Here is a 20,479-nt window from a genome sequence, read left to right as displayed (position 1 = left end):
ACGAACAAAGCCTTAAAATTTTAACTCTTTCCTGTCTTTAGAGCGATCCCATCAGCTTGACATTGACTCCTGTGTAACCTGCAAATCTACTCCAACAGGTAAGACAATCTTAAAGCTATATTCAACTGATACTGAACAATTTTCTTCGGCATATCCATCCAGTAGTTAAAACAAAAAAACCTTTAAAGTGTAAACTATTTTCTGTCTTTAGAGCGATCCCATCAGCTTGACTTGACTCCTGTGTAACCAGCAAATCTACTTAAACAGGTAAGAGAATCTTAAAGCTATATTCAACTGAAACTGAATAATTTTCCTCAGCATAATACATCCAGTAGTTAGAACGAACGAAGCCTTAAAATTTTAACTCTTTCCTGTCTTTAGAGCGATCCCATCAGCTTGACATTGACTCCTGTGTAACCTGCAAATCTACTCAAACAGGTAAGACAATCTTAAAGCTATATTCAACTGAAACTAAACAATTTTCTTCGGCATATCCATCCAGTAGTTATAAACAAAAAAACCTTTAAAATTTAAACTATTTTTTGTCTTTAGAGCGATCCCATCAGCTTGACATTGACTCCTGTGTAACCAGCAAATCTACTCAAACAGGTAAGACAATCTTAAAGCTATATTCTACTGAAACTGAATTATTTTCCTTGGAATGATCCGTTGAGTTCTTAGAACAAACAAACCCTGCAAATTTTAAACTATTTCCTGTCTTTTTGGCGATCCAATCAGCTCTACTTGACTCCTGTGTAACCCGCAAATCTACTCAAACGGGTAGATAACCTTAAAACTAAATTCAACTGAAACTGAATCATTTTCCTCAGCATGATCCATCCAGTAGTTAGAACCAACAAACCCTTAAAATTTAAACTCTTTCCTGTCTGTAGAGCGATCCCATCAGCTTGACATTGACTCCTGTGTAACCCGCAAATCTACTTAAACAGGTAAGACAATCTTAAAGCTATATTCAACTGAAACTGAATAATTTTCCTCAGCATGATCCGTCCAGTAGTTAGAACGAACAAAGCCTTAAAATTTTAACTCTTTCCTGTCTTTAGAGCGATCCCATCGGCTTGACATTGACTCCTGTGTAACCTGCAAATCTACTCAAACAGGTAAGACAATCTTAAAGCTATATTCAACTGAAACTGAATAATTTTCCTCAGCATAATACATCCAGTAGTTAGAACGAACAAAGCCTTAAAATTTAAACTCTTTCCTGTCTGTAGAGCGATCCCATCAGCTTGACATTGACTCCTGTGTAACCCGCAAATCTACTTAAACAGGTAAGACAATCTTAAAGCTATCTTCTACTGAAACTGAATTATTTTCCTCAGCATGATCCATCCAGTAGTTATGAATAACAACCTTTAAAATTTTAATTTTTTTCTGTCTTTAGAGCGATCCCATCAGCTTGACATTGACTCCTGTGTAACCCGCAAATCTACTCAAACAGGTAAGACAATCTTAAAGCTATATTCTACTGAAACTGAATTATTTTCCTTGGAATGATCCGTTGAGTTCTTAAAACAAACAAACCCTGCAAATTTTAAACTATTTCCTGTCTTTTTGGCGATCCAATCAGCTCTATTTGACTCCTGTGTAACCCGCAAATCTACTCAAACGGGTAGACAACCTTTAAGCTATATTTCACTGAAACTGAATAATTTTCCTCGGCATGAACCATCCAGTAGTTTGAACAAACAAACCTTTAAAATTTAAACTCTTTCCTGTCTGTAGAGCGATCCCATCAGCTTGACATTGACTCCTGTGTAACCCGCAAATCTACTTAAACAGGTGAGACAATCTTAAAGCTATCTTCTACTGAAACAGAATTATTTTCCTCAGCATGATCCATCCAGTAGTTATAAAAAAAAAACTTTAAAATTTTAATTTTTTCTGTCTTCAGAGCGATCCCATCAGCTTGACATTGACTCCTGTGTAACCTGCAAATCTACTCCAACAGGTAAGACAATCTTAAAGCTATATTCTACTGAAACTGAATCATTTTCCTTGGAATGATCCGTTGAGTTCTTAAAACAAACCCTGCAAATTTTAAACTATTTCCTGTCTTTTTGGCGATCCAATCAGCTCTACTTGACTCCTGTGTAACCCGCAAATCTACTCAAACGGGTAGACAATCTTAAAACTAAATTCAACTGAAACTGAATAATTTTCCTCAGCATGATCCATCCAGTAGTTAGAACGAACTAAGCCTTAAAATTTTAACTCTTTCCTGTCTTTAGAGCGATCCCATCAGCTTGACATTGACTCCTGTGTAACCTGCAAATCTACTCAAACGGGTAGACAATCTTAAAACTAAATTCAACTGAAACTGAATAACTTTCCTCTGCATGATCCATCCAGTAGTTAGAACCAACAAACCCTTAAAATTTAAACTCTTTCCTGTCTGTAGAGCGATCCCATCAGCTTGACTTGACTCCTGTGTAACCCGCGAATCTACTTAAACAGGTAAGACAATCTTAAAGCTATATTCGACTGAAACTGAACAATTTTCTTAGTAGCATGATCCATCAAGTAGTTAGAACAAACAAACCTTTAAAATTTAAACTTTTTCCTGTCTTTAGAGCGATCCCATCAGCTTGACATTGACTCCTGTGTAACCCGCAAATCTACTTAAACAGGTAAGACAATCTTAAAGCTATATTCTACTGAAATTGAACAATTTTCCTCAGCATGACCCATCCAGTAGTTAAAACCAACAAACCCTTAAAATTTAAACTCTTTCCTGTCTTTAGAGCGATCCCATCAGCTTGACATTGACTCCTGTGTAACCTGCAAATCTACTCAAACAGGTAAGACAATCTTAAGGCTATATTCAACTGAAACTTGATAATTTTCCTCAGTATAATCATCCAGTAGTTGGAACAACAAAGCCTTAAAGTTTAAACTCTTTCCTGTCTTTAGAGCGATCCCATCAGCTTGACATTGACTCCTGTGTAACCCGCAAATCTACTTAAACAGGTAAGACAATCTTAAAGCTGTCTTCTACTGAAACTGAATTATTTTCCTCAGCATGATCCATCCAGTAGTTATAAAAAAAAAACTTTAAAATTTTAATTGTTTTCTGTCTTTAGAGCGATCCCATCAGCTTGACATTGACTCCTGTGTAACCAGCAAATCTACTCAAACAGGTAAGACAATCTTAAAGCTATATTCTACTGAAACTGAATTATTTTCCTTGGAATGATCCGTTGAGTTTTAGAACAAACAAACCCTGCAAATTTTAAACTATTTCCTGTCTTTTTGGCGATCCAATCAGCTCTACTTGACTCCTGTGTAACCCGCAAATCTACTTAAACGGGTAGACAACCTTAAAACTAAATTCAACTGAAACTGAATAATTTTCCTCAGCATGATCCATCCAGTAGTAAGAACCAACAAACCCTTAAAATTTTAACTCTTTCCTGTCTTTAGAGCGATCCCATCAGCTTGACATTGACTCCTGTGTAACCCGCAAATCTACTTAAACAGGTAAGACAATCTTAAAGCTATCTTCTACTGAAACTGAATAATTTTCCTCTGCATGATCCATCCAGTAGTTAGAACCACAAACCCTTAAAATTTAATCTCTTTCCTGTCTGTAGAGCGATCCCATCAGCTTGACTTGACTCCTGTGTAACCCGCAAATCTACTCAAACAGGTAAGACAATCTTAAAGCTATATTCTACTGAAACTGAATAATTTTCCTCAGCATAATACATCCAGTAGTTAGAACGAACAAAGCCTTAAAATTTTAACTCTTTCCTGTCTTTAGAGCGATCCCATCAGCTTGACATTGACTCCTGTGTAACCTGCAAATCTACTCCAACAGGTAAGACAATCTTAAAGCTATATTCAACTGATACTGAACAATTTTCTTCGGCATATCCATCGAGTAGTTAAAACAAAAAAACCTTTAAAGTGTAAACTATTTTCTGTCTTTAGAGCGATCCCATCAGCTTGACTTGACTCCTGTGTAACCAGCAAATCTACTTAAACAGGTAAGACAATCTTAAAGCTATATTCAACTGAAACTGAATAATTTTCCTCAGCATAATACATCCAGTAGTTAGAACGAACAAAGCCTTAAAATTTTAACTCTTTCCTGTCTTGAGAGCGATCCCATCAGCTTGACATTGACTCCTGTGTAACCTGCAAATCTACTCAAACAGGTAAGACAATCTTAAAGCTATATTCAACTGAAACTGAATAATTTTCCTCAGCATAATCCATCCAGTAGTTAGAACCAACAAAGCCTTAAAGGGACACACCGGCTCATCGTTTACGCAATTTAGGGGTGTAGAATCATAAATAATGTTTTTATAGATGGTTGCTGTAAAAAAAAATCATCAAAATGTCACGTATTTAGCGAAAAATGATTTTAAAAAACCAAAGCGGCCAAAACAAGCTTCCGTTACACGGACTCTTTGAATGTGAATCTTACGTTAGATTTTTCACCATTATTTACATTTTGTAGCGATAATTTGAATACATGATCTTTTTCGTCAATTATTCGTAAATAATTTTGTAAAAAAAAAGATTTAAATTTGGTTAAGTAAGTTACTTTTAGACGGCTGAAAGTAAAACTAGCCCGGAAAGTCACGCGATTGTTTGTACCACTTTTTGGTTAGAACAATCACGCGACCTGCGTTTTTGTCTTAAAATGCTCAAAAACGGCTAAATTTGATGATTTTTTTTAAGGACTTCTTCATTCCTGGAAGACCGTTGAAGTCATAACTTAGTATAATTTGTAGCCCAAATAGCCCAATTCGGCCGGTGTGTCCCTTTAAAATTTTAACTCTTTCCTGTCTTTAGAGCGATCCCATCAGCTTGACATTGACTCCTGTGTAACCTGCAAATCTACTCAAACAGGTAAGACAATCTTAAAGCTATATTCAACTGAAACTGAATAACTTTCCTCAGCATAATACATCCAGTAAGTAGAACGAACAAAGCCTTAAAATTTTAACTCTTTCCTGTCTTTAGAGCGATCCCATCAGCTTGACATTGACTCCTGTGTAACCTGCAAATCTACTCCAACAGGTAAGACAATCTTAAAGCTATATTCTACTGAAACTGAATTATTTTCCTTGGAATGATCCGCTGAGTACTTAGAACAAACAAACCCTGCAAATTTAAAACTATTTCCTGTCTTTTTGGCGATCCAATCAGCTCTACTTGACTCCTGTGTGACCCGCGAATCTACTAAAACGGGTAGACAACCTTTAAGCTATATTTTACTGAAACTGAATAATTTTCCTCGGCATGATCCATCCAATAGTTTGAATAAACAAACCTTTAAAATTTAAACTCTTTCCTGTCTGTAGAGCGATCCCATCAGCTTGACATTGACTCCTGTGTAACCAGCAAATCTACTCAAACAGGTAAGACAATCTTAAAGCTATATTCTACTGAAACTGAATTATTTTCCTTGGAATGATCCGTTGAGTTTTAGAACAAACAAACCCTGCAAATTTTAAACTATTTCCTGTCTTTTTGGCGATCCAATCAGCTCTACTTGACTCCTGTGTAACCCGCAAATCTACTTAAACGGGTAGACAACCTTAAAACTAAATTCAACTGAAACTGAATAATTTTCCTCAGCATGATCCATCCAGTAGTTAGAACCAACAAACCCTTAAAATTTTAACTCTTTCCTGTCTTTAGAGCGATCCCATCAGCTTGACATTGACTCCTGTGTAACCCGCAAATCTACTTAAACAGGTAAGACAATCTTAAAGCTATATTCAACTGAAACTGAATAATTTTCCTCAGCATAATACATCCAGTAGTTAGAACGAACTAAGCCTTAAAATTTTAACTCTTTCCTGTCTTTAGAGCGATCCCATCAGCTTGACATTGACTCCTGTGTAACCTGCAAATCTACTCCAACAGGTAAGACAATCTTAAAGCTATATTCAACTGATACTGAACAATTTTCTTCGGCATATCCATCCAGTAGTTAAAACAAAAAAACCTTTAAAGTGTAAACTATTTTCTGTCTTTAGAGCGATCCCATCAGCTTGACTTGACTCCTGTGTAACCAGCAAATCTACTTAAACAGGTAAGACAATCTTAAAGCTATATTCAACTGAAACTGAATAATTTTCCTTAGCATAATACATCCAGTAGTTAGAACGAACAAAGCCTTAAAATTTTAACTCTTTCCTGTCTTTAGAGCGATCCCATCAGCTTGACATTGACTCCTGTGTAACCTGCAAATCTACTCAAACAGGTAAGACAATCTTAAAGCTATATTCAACTGAAACTGAATAATTTTCCTCAGCATAATCCATCCAGTAGTTAGAACCAACAAAGCCTTAAAGGGACATACCGGCTCACCATTTACGCAATTTAGGGGTGTAGAATCATAAATAATGTTTTTATAGATGGTTGCTGTAAAAAAAAATCATCAAAATGTCAGGTATTTAGCGAAAAATGATTTTAAAAAATCAAAGCGGCCATAACAAGCTTCCGTTACACGGACTCTATGATGGTGAATCTTACGTTAGATTTTTCACCATTATTTACATTTTGTAGCGATAATTGTAATACATGATCTTTTTCGTCAATTATACATAAATAATTTTGTAAAAAAAAAGATTTAAATTTGGTTATTTAGTTACTTTTAGACGGCTGAAAGTAAAACTAGCCCGGAAGGTCACGTGATTGTTTGTACCACTTTTTGGTTAGAACAATCGAGCGACCTGCATTTTTTGTCTTAAAATGCTCAAAAACGGCTAAATTTGATGATTTTTTGTTAAGGACTGTTCTTCTTCATTCCTGGAAGACCGTTGAAGTCATATCTTAGTATATTTTGTAGCCCAAATAGCCCAATTCGGCCGGTGTGTCCCTTTTAAATTTTAACTCTTTCCTGTCTGTAGAGCGATCCCATCAGCTTGACATTGACTCCTGTGTAACCTGCAAATCTACTCAAACAGGTAAGACAATCTTAAAGCTATATTCAACTGAAACTGAATAATTTTCCTCAGCATAATCCATCCAGTAGTTAGAACCAACAAAGCCTTAAAGGGACACACCGGCTCATCGTTTACGCAATTTAGGGGTGTAGAATCATAAATAATGTTTTTATAGATGGTTGCTGTAAAAAAAAATCATCAAAATGTCACGTATTTAGCGAAAAATGATTTTAAAAAACCAAAGCGGCCAAAACAAGCTTCCGTTACACGGACTCTTTGAATGTGAATCTTACGTTAGATTTTTCACCATTATTTACATTTTGTAGCGATAATTTGAATACATGATCTTTTTCGTCAATTATTCGTAAATAATTTTGTAAAAAAAAAGATTTAAATTTGGTTAAGTAAGTTACTTTTAGACGGCTGAAAGTAAAACTAGCCCGGAAAGTCACGCGATTGTTTGTACCACTTTTTGGTTAGAACAATCACGCGACCTGCGTTTTTGTCTTAAAATGCTCAAAAACGGCTAAATTTGATGATTTTTTTTAAGGACTGTTCTTCATTCCTGGAAGACCGTTGAAGTCATAACTTAGTATAATTTGTAGCCCAAATAGCCCAATTAGGCCGGTGTGTCCCTTTAAAATTTTAACTCTTTCCTGTCTTTAGAGCGATCCCATCAGCTTGACATTGACTCCTGTGTAACCTGCAAATCTACTCAAACAGGTAAGACAATCTTAAAGCTATATTCAACTGAAACTGAATAACTTTCCTCAGCATAATACATCCAGTAAGTAGAACGAACAAAGCCTTAAAATTTTAACTCTTTCCTGTCTTTAGAGCGATCCCATCAGCTTGACATTGACTCCTGTGTAACCTGCAAATCTACTCCAACAGGTAAGACAATCTTAAAGCTATATTCTACTGAAACTGAATTATTTTCCTTGGAATGATCCGCTGAGTACTTAGAACAAACAAACCCTGCAAATTTAAAACTATTTCCTGTCTTTTTGGCGATCCAATCAGCTCTACTTGACTCCTGTGTGACCCGCGAATCTACTAAAACGGGTAGACAACCTTTAAGCTATATTTTACTGAAACTGAATAATTTTCCTCGGCATGATCCATCCAATAGTTTGAATAAACAAACCTTTAAAATTTAAACTCTTTCCTGTCTGTAGAGCGATCCCATCAGCTTGACATTGACTCCTGTGTAACCCGCAAATCTACTTAAACAGGTGAGACAATCTTAAAGCTATCTTCTACTGAAACAGAATTATTTTCCTCAGCATGATCCATCCAGTAGTTATAAAAAAAAAACTTTAAAATTTTAATTTTTTTCTGTCTTTAGAGCGATCCCATCAGCTTGACATTGACTCCTGTGTAACCTGCAAATCTACTCCAACAGGTAAAACAATCTTAAAGCTATATTCTACTGAAACTGAATTATTTTCCTTGGAATGATCCGTTGAGTTCTTAAAACAAACCCTGCAAATTTTAAACTATTTCCTGTCTTTTTGGTGATCCAATCAGCTCTACTTGACTCCTGTGTAACCCGCAAATCTACTTAAACAGGTAAGACAATCTTAAAGCTGTCTTCTACTGAAACTGAATTATTTTCCTCAGCATGATCCATCCAGTAGTTATAAAAAAAAAACTTTAAAATTTTAATTATTTTCTGTCTTTAGAGCGATCCCATCAGCTTGACATTGACTCCTGTGTAACCAGCAAATCTACTCAAACAGGTAAGACAATCTTAAAGCTATATTCTACTGAAACTGAATTATTTTCCTTGGAATGATCCGTTGAGTTTTAGAACAAACAAACCCTGCAAATTTTAAACTATTTCCTGTCTTTTTGGCGATCCAATCAGCTCTACTTGACTCCTGTGTAACCCGCAAATCTACTTAAACGGGTAGACAACCTTAAAACTAAATTCAACTGAAACTGAATAATTTTCCTCAGCATGATCCATCCAGTAGTTAGAACCAACAAACCCTTAAAATTTTAACTCTTTCCTGTCTCTAGAGCGATCCCATCAGCTTGACATTGACTCCTGTGTAACCCGCAAATCTACTTAAACAGGTAAGACAATCTTAAAGCTATATTCTACTGAAACTGAATAATTTTCCTCAGCATGATCCATCCAGTAGTTAGAACGAACAAAGCCTTAAAATTTGAACTCTTTCCTGTCTTTAGAGCGATCCCATCAGCTTGACATTGACTCCTGTGTAACCTGCAAATCTACTCAAACAGGTAGACAATCTTAAAATTAAATTCAACTGAAACTGAATAATTTTCCTCTGCATGATCCATCCAGTAGTTAGAACCACAAACCCTTAAAATTTAATCTCTTTCCTGTCTGTAGAGCGATCCCATCAGCTTGACATTGACTCCTGTGTAACCCGCAAATCTACTTAAACAGGTAAGACAATCTTAAAGCTATATTCTACTGAAACTGAATTATTTTCCTTGGAATGATCCATTGAGTACTTAGAACAAACAAACCCTGCAAATTTTAAACTATTTCCTGTCTTTTTGGCGAACCAATCAGCTCTACTTGACTCCTGTGTGACCCGCAAATCTACTCAAACGGGTAGACAATCTTTAAGCTAAATTCAACTGAAACTGAATAATTTTCCTCAGCATGATCCATCCAGTAGTTAGAACGAACAAAGCCTCAAAATTTAAACTATTTCCTTTCTTTAGAGCGATCCCATCAGCTTGACATTGACTCCTGTTTAACCTGCAAATCTACTTAAACAGGTAAGACAATCTTAAAGCTATCTTCTACTGAAATTGAATAATTTTCCTCAGCATGATCCATCCAGTAGTTATAACAAAAAAAACTTTAAAATTTATACTATTTTCTGTCTTAAGAGCGATCCCATCAGCTTGTTATTGACTCCTGTTTGACCTGCAAATCTACTCAAACAGGTAAGACAATCTTAAAGCTATATTCAACTGAAACTGAATAATTTTCCTCAGCATAATCCATCCAGTAGTTAGAACGAACAAAGCCTTAAAATTTTAACTCTTTTTCTGTCTTGAGAGGGATCCCATCAGCTTGACATTGACTCCTGTGTAACCTGCAAATCTACTCAAACTGGTAAGACAATCTTAAAGCTATATTCTACTGAAACTTAATTATTTTCCTTGGAATGATCCATTGAGTACTTAGAACAAACAAACCCTGCAATTTTAAACTATTTCCTGTCTTTTTGGCGATCCAATCAGCTCTACTTGACTCCTGTGTGACCCGCAAATCTATCTACTCAAACGGGTAGACAACCTTTAAGCTAAATTCAACTGAAACTGAATAATTTTCCTCAGCATGATCCATCCAGTAGTTAGAACGAACAAAGCCTCAAAATTTAAACTATTTCCTTTCTTTAGAGCGATCCCATCAGCTTGACATTGACTCCTGTTTAACCTGCAAATCTACTTAAACAGGTAAGACAATCTTAAAGCTATCTTCTACTGAAATTGAATAATTTTCCTCAGCATGATCCATCCAGTAGTTATAACAAAAAAAACTTTAAAATTTAAACTCTTTCCTGTCTGTAGAGCGATCCCATCAGCTTTACTTGACTCCTGTGTAACCCTCAAATCTACTCAAACAGGTAAGACAATCTTAAAGCTATATTCTACTGAAACTGATTTATTTTCCTTGGAATGATCCATTGAGTACTTAGAACGAACAAACCCTGCAAATTTTAAACTATTTCCTGTCTTTTTGGCGATCCAATCAGCTCTACTTGACTGCTGTTTGACCCGCAAATCTACTCAAACGGGTAGACAACCTTAAAACTAAATTCAACTGAAACTGAATCATTTTCCTCAGCATGATCCATCCAGTAGTTAGAACCAACAAAGCCTTAAAATTTAAACTATTTCCTGTCTGTAGAGCGATCCCATCAGCTTGACATTGACTCCTGTGTAACCCGCAAATCTACTTAAACAGGTAAGACAATCTTAAAGCTATCTTCTACTGAAACTGAATTATTTTCCTCAGCATGATCCATCCAGTAGTTATAAAAAAAAAACTTTAAAATTTTAATTATTTTCTGTCTTTAGAGCGATCCCATCAGCTTGACATTGACTCCTGTGTAACCATCAAATCTACTCAAACAGGTAAGACAATCTTAAAGCTATATTCTACTGAAACTGAATTATTTTCCTTGGAATGATCCGTTGAGTTTTAGAACAAACAAACCCTGCAAATTTTAAACTATTTCCTGTCTTTTTGGCGATCCAATCAGCTCTACTTGACTCCTGTGTAACCCGCAAATCTACTTAAACGGGTAGACAACCTTAAAACTAAATTCAACTGAAACTGAATAATTTTCCTCAGCATGATCCATCCAGTAGTTAGAACCAACAAACCCTTAAAATTTTAACTCTTTCCTGTCTTTAGAGCGATCCCATCAGCTTGACATTGACTCCTGTGTAACCCGCAAATCTACTTAAACAGGTAAGACAATCTTAAAGCTATATTCTACTGAAACTGAATAATTTTCCTCAGCATGATCCATCCAGTAGTTAGAACGAACTAAGCCTTAAAATTTGAACTCTTTCCTGTCTTTAGAGCGATCCCATCAGCTTGACATTGACTCCTGTGTAACCTGCAAATCTACTCAAACGGGTAGACAATCTTAAAATTAAATTCAACTGAAACTGAATAATTTTCCTCAGCATAATCCATCCATTAGTTAGAACGAACAAAGCCTTAAAATTTTAACTCTTTCCTGTCTTTAGAGCGATCCCATCAGCTTGACATGGACTCCTGTGTAACCTGCAAATCTACTTAAACAGGTAAGACAATCTTAAAGCTATCTTCTATCTTCTGAATTATTTTCCTCAGCATGATCCATCCAGTAGTTATAAATAAAAACCTTTAAAATTTAAATTATTTTCTGTCTTTAGAGCGATCACATCAGCTTGACATTGACTCCTGTGTAACCAGCAAATCTACTCAAACAGGTAAGACAATCTTAAAGCTATATTCTACTGAAACTGAATTATTTTCCTTGGAATGATCCGTTGAGTTCTTAGAACAAACAAACCCTGCAAATTTTAAACTATTTCCTGTCTTTTTGGCGATCCAGTCAGCTCTACTTGACTCCTGTGTAACCCGCAAATCTACTCAAACGGGTAAACAACCTTAACACTAAATTCAACTGAAACTGAATCATTTTCCTCAGCATGATCCATCCAGTAATTAGAACCAACAAACCCTTGAAATTTAAACTCTTTCCTGTCTGTAGAGCAAACCCATCAGCTTGACATTGACTCCTGTGTAACCCGCAAATCTACTTAAACAGGTAAGACAATCTTAAAGCTGTCTTCTACTGAAACTGAATTATTTTCCTCAGCATGATCCATCCAGTAGTTATAAAAAAAACTTTAAAATTTTAATTATTTTCTGTCTTTAGAGCGATCCCATCAGCTTGACATTGACTCCTGTGTAACCATCAAATCTACTCAAACAGGTAAGACAATCTTAAAGCTATATTCTACTGAAACTGAATTATTTTCCTTGGAATGATCCGTTGAGTTTTAGAACAAACAAACCCTGCAAATTTTAAACTATTTCCTGTCTTTTTGGCGATCCAATCAGCTCTACTTGACTCCTGTGTAACCCGCAAATCTACTTAAACGGGTAGACAACCTTAAAACTAAATTCAACTGAAACTGAATAATTTTCCTCAGCATGATCCATCCAGTAGTTAGAACCAACAAACCCTTAAAATTTTAACTCTTTCCTGTCTTTAGAGCGATCCCATCAGCTTGACATTGACTCCTGTGTAACCCGCAAATCTACTTAAACAGGTAAGACAATCTTAAAGCTATATTCTACTGAAACTGAATAATTTTCCTCAGCATGATCCATCCAGTAGTTAGAACGAACTAAGCCTTAAAATTTGAACTCTTTCCTGTCTTTAGAGCGATCCCATCAGCTTGACATTGACTCCTGTGTAACCTGCAAATCTACTCAAACGGGTAGACAATCTTAAAATTAAATTCAACTGAAACTGAATAATTTTCCTCTGCATGATCCATCCAGTAGTTAGAACCACAAACCCTTAAAATTTAATCTCTTTCCTGTCTGTAGAGCGATCCCATCAGCTTGACTTGACTCCTGTGTAACCCGCAAATCTACTCAAACAGGTAAGACAATCTTAAAGCTATATTCAACTGAAACTGAATAATTTTCCTCAGCATAATCCATCCAGTAGTTAGAACGAACAAAGCCTTAAAATTTTAACTCTTTCCTGTCTTTAGAGCGATCCCATCAGCTTGACATTGACTCCTGTGTAACCTGCAAATCTACTCAAACAGGTAAGACAATCTTAAAGCTATATTCAACTGAAACTGAATAATTTTCCTCAGCATAATCCATCCAGTAGTTAGAACCAACAAAGCCTTAAAGGGACATACCGGCTCACCATTTACGCAATTTAGGGGTGTAGAATCATAAATAATGTTTTTATAGATGGTTGCTGTAAAAAAAAATCATCAAAATGTCACGTATTTAGCGAAAAATGATTTTAAAAAATCAAAGCGGCCATAACAAGCTTCCGTTACACGGACTCTATGATGGTGAATCTTACGTTAGATTTTTCACCATTATTTACATTTTGTAGCGATAATTGTAATACATGATCTTTTTCGTCAATTATTCGTAAATAATTTTGTAAAAAAAAAGATTTAAATTTGGTTATTTAGTTACTTTTAGACGGCTGAAAGTAAAACTAGCCCGGAAGGTCACGTGATTGATTGTACCACTTTTTGGTTAGAACAATCACGCGACCTGCGTTTTTGTCTTAAAATGCTCAAAAACGGCTAAATTTGATGATTTTTGTTTAAGGACTGTTCTTCTTCATTCCTGGAAGACCGTTGAAGTCATATCTTAGTATATTTTGTAGCCCAAATAGCCCAATTCGGCCGGTGTGTCCCTTTAAAATTTTAACTCTTTCCTGTCTGTAGAGCGATCCCATCAGCTTGACATTGACTCCTGTGTAACCCGCAAATCTACTTAAACAGGTAAGACAATCTTAAAGCTATATTCTACTGAAACTGAATAATTTTCCTCAGCATGATCCATCCAGTAGTTAGAACGAACTAAGCCTTAAAATTTGAACTCTTTCCTGTCTTTAGAGCGATCCCATCAGCTTGACATTGACTCCTGTGTAACCTGCAAATCTACTCAAACGGGTAGACAATCTTAAAATTAAATTCAACTGAAACTGAATAATTTTCCTCTGCATGATCCATCCAGTAGTTAGAACCACAAACCCTTAAAATTTAATCTCTTTCCTGTCTGTAGAGCGATCCCATCAGCTTGACTTGACTCCTGTGTAACCCGCAAATCTACTCAAACAGGTAAGACAATCTTAAAGCTATATTCAACTGAAACTGAATAATTTTCCTCAGCATAATCCATCCAGTAGTTAGAACGAACAAAGCCTTAAAATTTTAACTCTTTCCTGTCTTTAGAGCGATCCCATCAGCTTGACATTGACTCCTGTGTAACCTGCAAATCTACTCAAACAGGTAAGACAATCTTAAAGCTATATTCAACTGAAACTGAATAATTTTCCTCAGCATAATCCATCCAGTAGTTAGAACCAACAAAGCCTTAAAGGGACATACCGGCTCACCATTTACGCAATTTAGGGGTGTAGAATCATAAATAATGTTTTTATAGATGGTTGCTGTAAAAAAAAATCATCAAAATGTCACGTATTTAGCGAAAAATGATTTTAAAAAATCAAAGCGGCCATAACAAGCTTCCGTTACACGGACTCTATGATGGTGAATCTTACGTTAGATTTTTCACCATTATTTACATTTTGTAGCGATAATTGTAATACATGATCTTTTTCGTCAATTATTCGTAAATAATTTTGTAAAAAAAAAGATTTAAATTTGGTTATTTAGTTACTTTTAGACGGCTGAAAGTAAAACTAGCCCGGAAGGTCACGTGATTGATTGTACCACTTTTTGGTTAGAACAATCACGCGACCTGCGTTTTTGTCTTAAAATGCTCAAAAACGGCTAAATTTGATGATTTTTGTTTAAGGACTGTTCTTCTTCATTCCTGGAAGACCGTTGAAGTCATATCTTAGTATATTTTGTAGCCCAAATAGCCCAATTCGGCCGGTGTGTCCCTTTAAAATTTTAACTCTTTCCTGTCTGTAGAGCGATCCCATCAGCTTGACATTGACTCCTGTGTAACCCGCAAATCTACTTAAACAGGTAAGACAATCTTAAAGCTATATTCTACTGAAACTGAATAATTTTCCTCAGCATGATCCATCCAGTAGTTAGAACGAACAAAGCCTTAAAATTTTAACTCTTTCCTGTCTTTAGAGCGATCCCATCGGCTTGACATTGACTCCTGTGTAACCTGCAAATCTACTCAAACAGGTAAGAGAATCTTAAAGCTATATTCAACTGAAACTGAATAATTTTCCTCAGCATAATACATCCAGTAGTTAGAACGAACAAAGCCTTAAAATTTTAACTCTTTCCTGTCTTTAGAGCGATCCCATCAGCTTGACATTGACTCCTGTGTAACCTGCAAATCTACTCCAACAGGTAAGACAATCTTAAAGCTATATTCAACTGATACTGAACAATTTTCTTCGGCATATCCATCCAGTAGTTAAAACAAAAAAACCTTTAAAGTGTAAACTATTTTCTGTCTTTAGAGCGATCCCATCAGCTTGACTTGACTCCTGTGTAACCAGCAAATCTACTTAAACAGGTAAGAGAATCTTAAAGCTATATTCAACTGAAACTGAATAATTTTCCTCAGCATAATACATCCAGTAGTTAGAACGAACGAAGCCTTAAAATGTTAACTCTTTCCTGTCTTTAGAGCGATCCCATCAGCTTGACATTGACTCCTGTGTAACCTGCAAATCTACTCAAACAGGTAAGACAATCTTAAAGCTATATTCAACTGAAACTAAACAATTTTCTTCGGCATATCCATCCAGTAGTTATAAACAAAAAAACCTTTAAAATTTAAACTATTTTTTGTCTTTAGAGCGATCCCATCAGCTTGACATTGACTCCTGTGTAACCAGCAAATCTACTCAAACAGGTAAGACAATCTTAAAGCTATATTCTACTGAAACTGAATTATTTTCCTTGGAATGATCCGTTGAGTTCTTAGAACAAACAAACCCTGCAAATTTTAAACTATTTCCTGTCTTTTTGGCGATCCAATCAGCTCTACTTGACTCCTGTGTAACCCGCAAATCTACTCAAACGGGTAGATAACCTTAAAACTAAATTCAACTGAAACTGAATCATTTTCCTCAGCATGATCCATCCAGTAGTTAGAACCAACAAACCCTTAAAATTTAAACTCTTTCCTGTCTGTAGAGCGATCCCATCAGCTTGACATTGACTCCTGTGTAACCCGCAAATCTACTCAAACAGGTAAGACAATCTTAAAGCTATATTCAACTGAAACTGAATAATTTTCCTCAGCATGATCCGTCCAGTAGTTAGAACGAACAAAGCCTTAAAATTTTAACTCTTTCCTGTCTTTAGAGCGATCCCATCGGCTTGACATTGACTCCTGTGTAACCTGCAAATCTACTCAAACAGGTAAGACAATCTTAAAGCTATATTCAACTGAAACTGAATAATTTTCCTCAGCATAATACATCCAGTAGTTAGAACGAACAAAGCCTTAAAATTTAAACTCTTTCCTGTCTGTAGAGCGATCCCATCAGCTTGACATTGACTCCTGTGTAACCCGCAAATCTACTTAAACAGGTAAGACAATCTTAAAGCTATCTTCTACTGAAACTGAATTATTTTCCTCAGCATGATCCATCCAGTAGTTATAAAAAAAAAACTTTAAAATTTTAATTTTTTTCTGTCTTCAGAGCGATCCCATCAGCTTGACATTGACTCCTGTGTAACCTGCAAATCTACTCCAACAGGTAAGACAATCTTAAAGCTATATTCTACTGAAACTGAATCATTTTCCTTGGAATGATCCGTTGAGTTCTTAGAACAAACCCTGCAAATTTTAAACTATTTCCTGTCTTTTTGGCGATCCAATCAGCTCTACTTGACTCCTGTGTAACCCGCAAATCTACTCAAACGGGTAGACAATCTTAAAACTAAATTCAACTGAAACTGAATAATTTTCCTCAGCATGATCCATCCAGTAGTTAGAACGAACTAAGCCTTAAAATTTTAACTCTTTCCCGTCTTTAGAGCGATCCCATCAGCTTGACATTGACTCCTGTGTAACCTGCAAATCTACTCAAACGGGTAGACAATCTTAAAACTAAATTCAACTGAAACTGAATAACTTTCCTCTGCATGATCCATCCAGTAGTTAGAACCAACAAACCCTTAAAATTTAAACTCTTTCCTGTCTGTAGAGCGATCCCATCAGCTTGACTTGACTCCTGTGTAACCCGCGAATCTACTTAAACAGGTAAGACAATCTTAAAGCTATATTCGACTGAAACTGAACAATTTTCTTAGTAGCATGATCCATCAAGTAGTTAGAACAAACAAACCTTTAAAATTTAAACTTTTTCCTGTCTTTAGAGCGATCCCATCAGCTTGACATTGACTCCTGTGTAACCCGCAAATCTACTCAAACAGGTAAGACAATCTTAAAGCTATATTCTACTGAAATTGAACAATTTTCCTCAGCATGACCCATCCAGTAGTTAAAACCAACAAACCCTTAAAATTTAAACTCTTTCCTGTCTTTAGAGCGATCCCATCAGCTTGACATTGACTCCTGTGTAACCTGCAAATCTACTCAAACAGGTAAGACAATCTTAAGGCTATATTCAACTGAAACTTGATAATTTTCCTCAGTATAATCCATCCAGTAGTTGGAACAACAAAGCCTTAAAGTTTAAACTCTTTCCTGTCTTTAGAGCGATCCCATCAGCTTGACATTGACTCCTGTGTAACCTGCAAATCTACTTAAACAGGTAAGACAATCTTAAAGCTGTCTTCTACTGAAACTGAATTATTTTCCTCAGCATGATCCATCCAGTAGTTATAAAAAAAAAACTTTAAAATTTTAATTATTTTCTGTCTTTAGAGCGATCCCATCAGCTTGACATTGACTCCTGTGTAACCAGCAAATCTACTCAAACAGGTAAGACAATCTTAAAGCTATATTCTACTGAAACTGAATTATTTTCCTTGGAATGATCCGTTGAGTTCTTAGAACAAACAAGCCCTGCAAATTTTAAACTATTTCCTGTCTTTTTGGCGATCCAATCAGCTCTACTTGACTCCTGTGTAACCCGCAAATCTACTCAAACGGGTAAACAACCTTAAAACTAAATTCAACTGAAACTGAATAATTTTCCTCAGCATGATCCATCCAGTAATTAGAACCAACAAACCCTTAAAATTTAAACTCTTTCCTGTCTGTAGAGCGATCCCATCAGCTTGACATTGACTCCTGTGTAACCCGCAAATCTACTTAAACAGGTAAGACAATCTTAAAGCTGTCTTCTACTGAAACTGAATTATTTTCCTCAGCATGATCCATCCAGTAGTTATAAAAAAAAAACTTTAAAATTTTAATTATTTTCTGTCTTTAGAGCGATCCCATCAGCTTGACATTGACTCCTGTGTAACCAGCAAATCTACTCAAACAGGTAAGACAATCTTAAAGCTATATTCTACTGAAACTGAATTATTTTCCTTGGAATGATCCGTTGAGTTTTAGAACAAACAAACCCTGCAAATTTTAAACTATTTCCTGTCTTTTTGGCGATCCAATCAGCTCTACTTGACTCCTGTGTAACCCGCAAATCTACTTAAACGGGTAGACAACCTTAAAACTAAATTCAACTGAAACTGAATAATTTTCCTCAGCATGATCCATCCAGTAGTTAGAACCAACAAACCCTTAAAATTTTAACTCTTTCCTGTCTTTAGAGCGATCCCATCAGCTTGACATTGACTCCTGTGTAACCCGCAAATCTACTTAAACAGGTAAGACAATCTTAAAGCTATATTCAACTGAAACTGAATAATTTTCCTCAGCATGATCCATCCAGTAGTTAGAACGAACTAAGCCTTAAAATTTGAACTCTTTCCTGTTTTTAGAGCGATCCCATCAGCTTGACATTGACTCCTGTGTAACCTGCAAATCTACTCAAACGGGTAGACAATCTTAAAATTAAATTCAACTGAAACTGAATAATTTTCCTCTGCATGATCCATCCAGTAGTTAGAACCACAAACCCTTAAAATTTAATCTCTTTCCTGTCTGTAGAGCGATCCCATCAGCTTGACTTGACTCCTGTGTAACCCGCAAATCTACTCAAACAGGTAAGACAATCTTAAAGCTATATTCAACTGAAACTGAATAATTTTCCTCAGCATAACCCATCCAGTAGTTAGAACGAACAAAGCCTTAGAATTTTAACTCTTTCCTGTCTTTAGAGCGATCCCATCAGCTTGACATTGACTCCTGTGTAACCTGCAAATCTACTCAAACAGGTAAGACAATCTTAAAGCTATATTCAACTGAAACTGAATAATTTTCCTCAGCATAATCCATCCAGTAGTTAGAACCAACAAAGCCTTAAAGGGACATACCGGCTCACCATTTACGCAATTTAGGGGTGTAGAATCATAAATAATGTTTTTATAGATGGTTGCTGTAAAAAAAAATCATCAAAATGTCGGGTATTTAGCGAAAAATGATTTTAAAAAATCAAAGCGGCCGTAACAAGCTTCCGTTACACGGACTCTGTGATGGTGAATCTTACGTTAGATTTTTCACCATTATTTACATTTTGTAGCGATAATTGTAATACATGATCTTTTTCGTCAATTATTCGTAAATAATTTTGTAAAAAAAAAGATTTAAATTTGGTTATTTGGTTACTTTTAGACGGCTGAAAGTAAAACTAGCCCGGAAGGTCACGTGATTGTTTGTACCACTTTTTGGTTAGAACAATCGAGCGACCCTCATTTTTTGTCTTAAAATGCTCAAAAACGGCTAAATTTGATGATTTTTGTTTAAGGACTGTTCTTCTTCATTCCTGGAAGACCGTTGAAGTCATATCTTAGTATATTTTGTAGCCCAAATAGCCCAATTCGGCCGGTGTGTCCCTTTAAAATTTTAACTCTTTCCTGTCTGTAGAGCGATCCCATCAGCTTGACATTGACTCCTGTGTAACCCGCAAATCTACTTAAACAGGTAAGACAATCTTAAAGCTATATTCTACTGAAACTGAATAATTTTCCTCAGCATGATCCATCCAGTGGTTAGAACGAACAAAGCCTTAAAATTTTAACTCTTTCCTGTCTTTAGAGCGATCCCATCGGCTTGACATTGACTCCTGTGTAACCTGCAAATCTACTCAAACAGGTAAGACAATCTTAAAGCTATATTCAACTGAAACTGAATAATTTTCCTCAGCATAATACATCCAGTAGTTAGAACGAACAAAGCCTTAAAATTTTAACTCTTTCCTGTCTTTAGAGCGATCCCATCAGCTTGACATTGACTCCTGTGTAACCAGCAA

General features: G+C 35.8%; 1 protein-coding gene across 19 annotated transcripts in view; it reads left to right on the top strand.

The window, feature by feature from the left end:
- LOC139943230 (uncharacterized) overlaps nucleotides 1–20,479 on the top strand; it is an 82,128-nt gene that overhangs the window by 34,668 nt on the left and 26,981 nt on the right. For 13 of the 19 annotated variants that reach the window (XR_011786778.1, XR_011786779.1, XM_071940048.1 and 10 more), the window contains exons 6-9: nucleotides 1,916–1,972; nucleotides 15,303–15,359; nucleotides 16,497–16,553; nucleotides 16,838–16,894. Coding sequence is in view for 16 of the 19 variants with exons in the window: in XM_071940048.1 (XP_071796149.1) it covers nucleotides 1,916–1,972; nucleotides 15,303–15,359; nucleotides 16,497–16,553; nucleotides 16,838–16,894 (228 nt within the window). In the remaining 3 variants the exon portion in view is untranslated. Of the gene's footprint in view, nucleotides 1–209; nucleotides 268–1,915; nucleotides 1,973–9,806; nucleotides 9,864–15,302; nucleotides 15,360–16,325; nucleotides 16,383–16,496; nucleotides 16,554–16,837; nucleotides 16,895–20,479 lie in introns of those variants that run through there. The other 6 variants (XM_071940049.1, XM_071940058.1, XM_071940044.1 and 3 more) reach the window with 5 other exon arrangements.

The sequence above is a fragment of the Asterias amurensis genome, chromosome 10, assembly GCF_032118995.1.
Source record: "Asterias amurensis chromosome 10, ASM3211899v1".
NCBI lineage: Eukaryota > Metazoa > Echinodermata > Asteroidea > Forcipulatida > Asteriidae > Asterias > Asterias amurensis.
The sequence above is the reverse complement of the archived record's forward strand: the minus strand, read 5'-3'. Positions and strand labels throughout refer to the sequence as shown.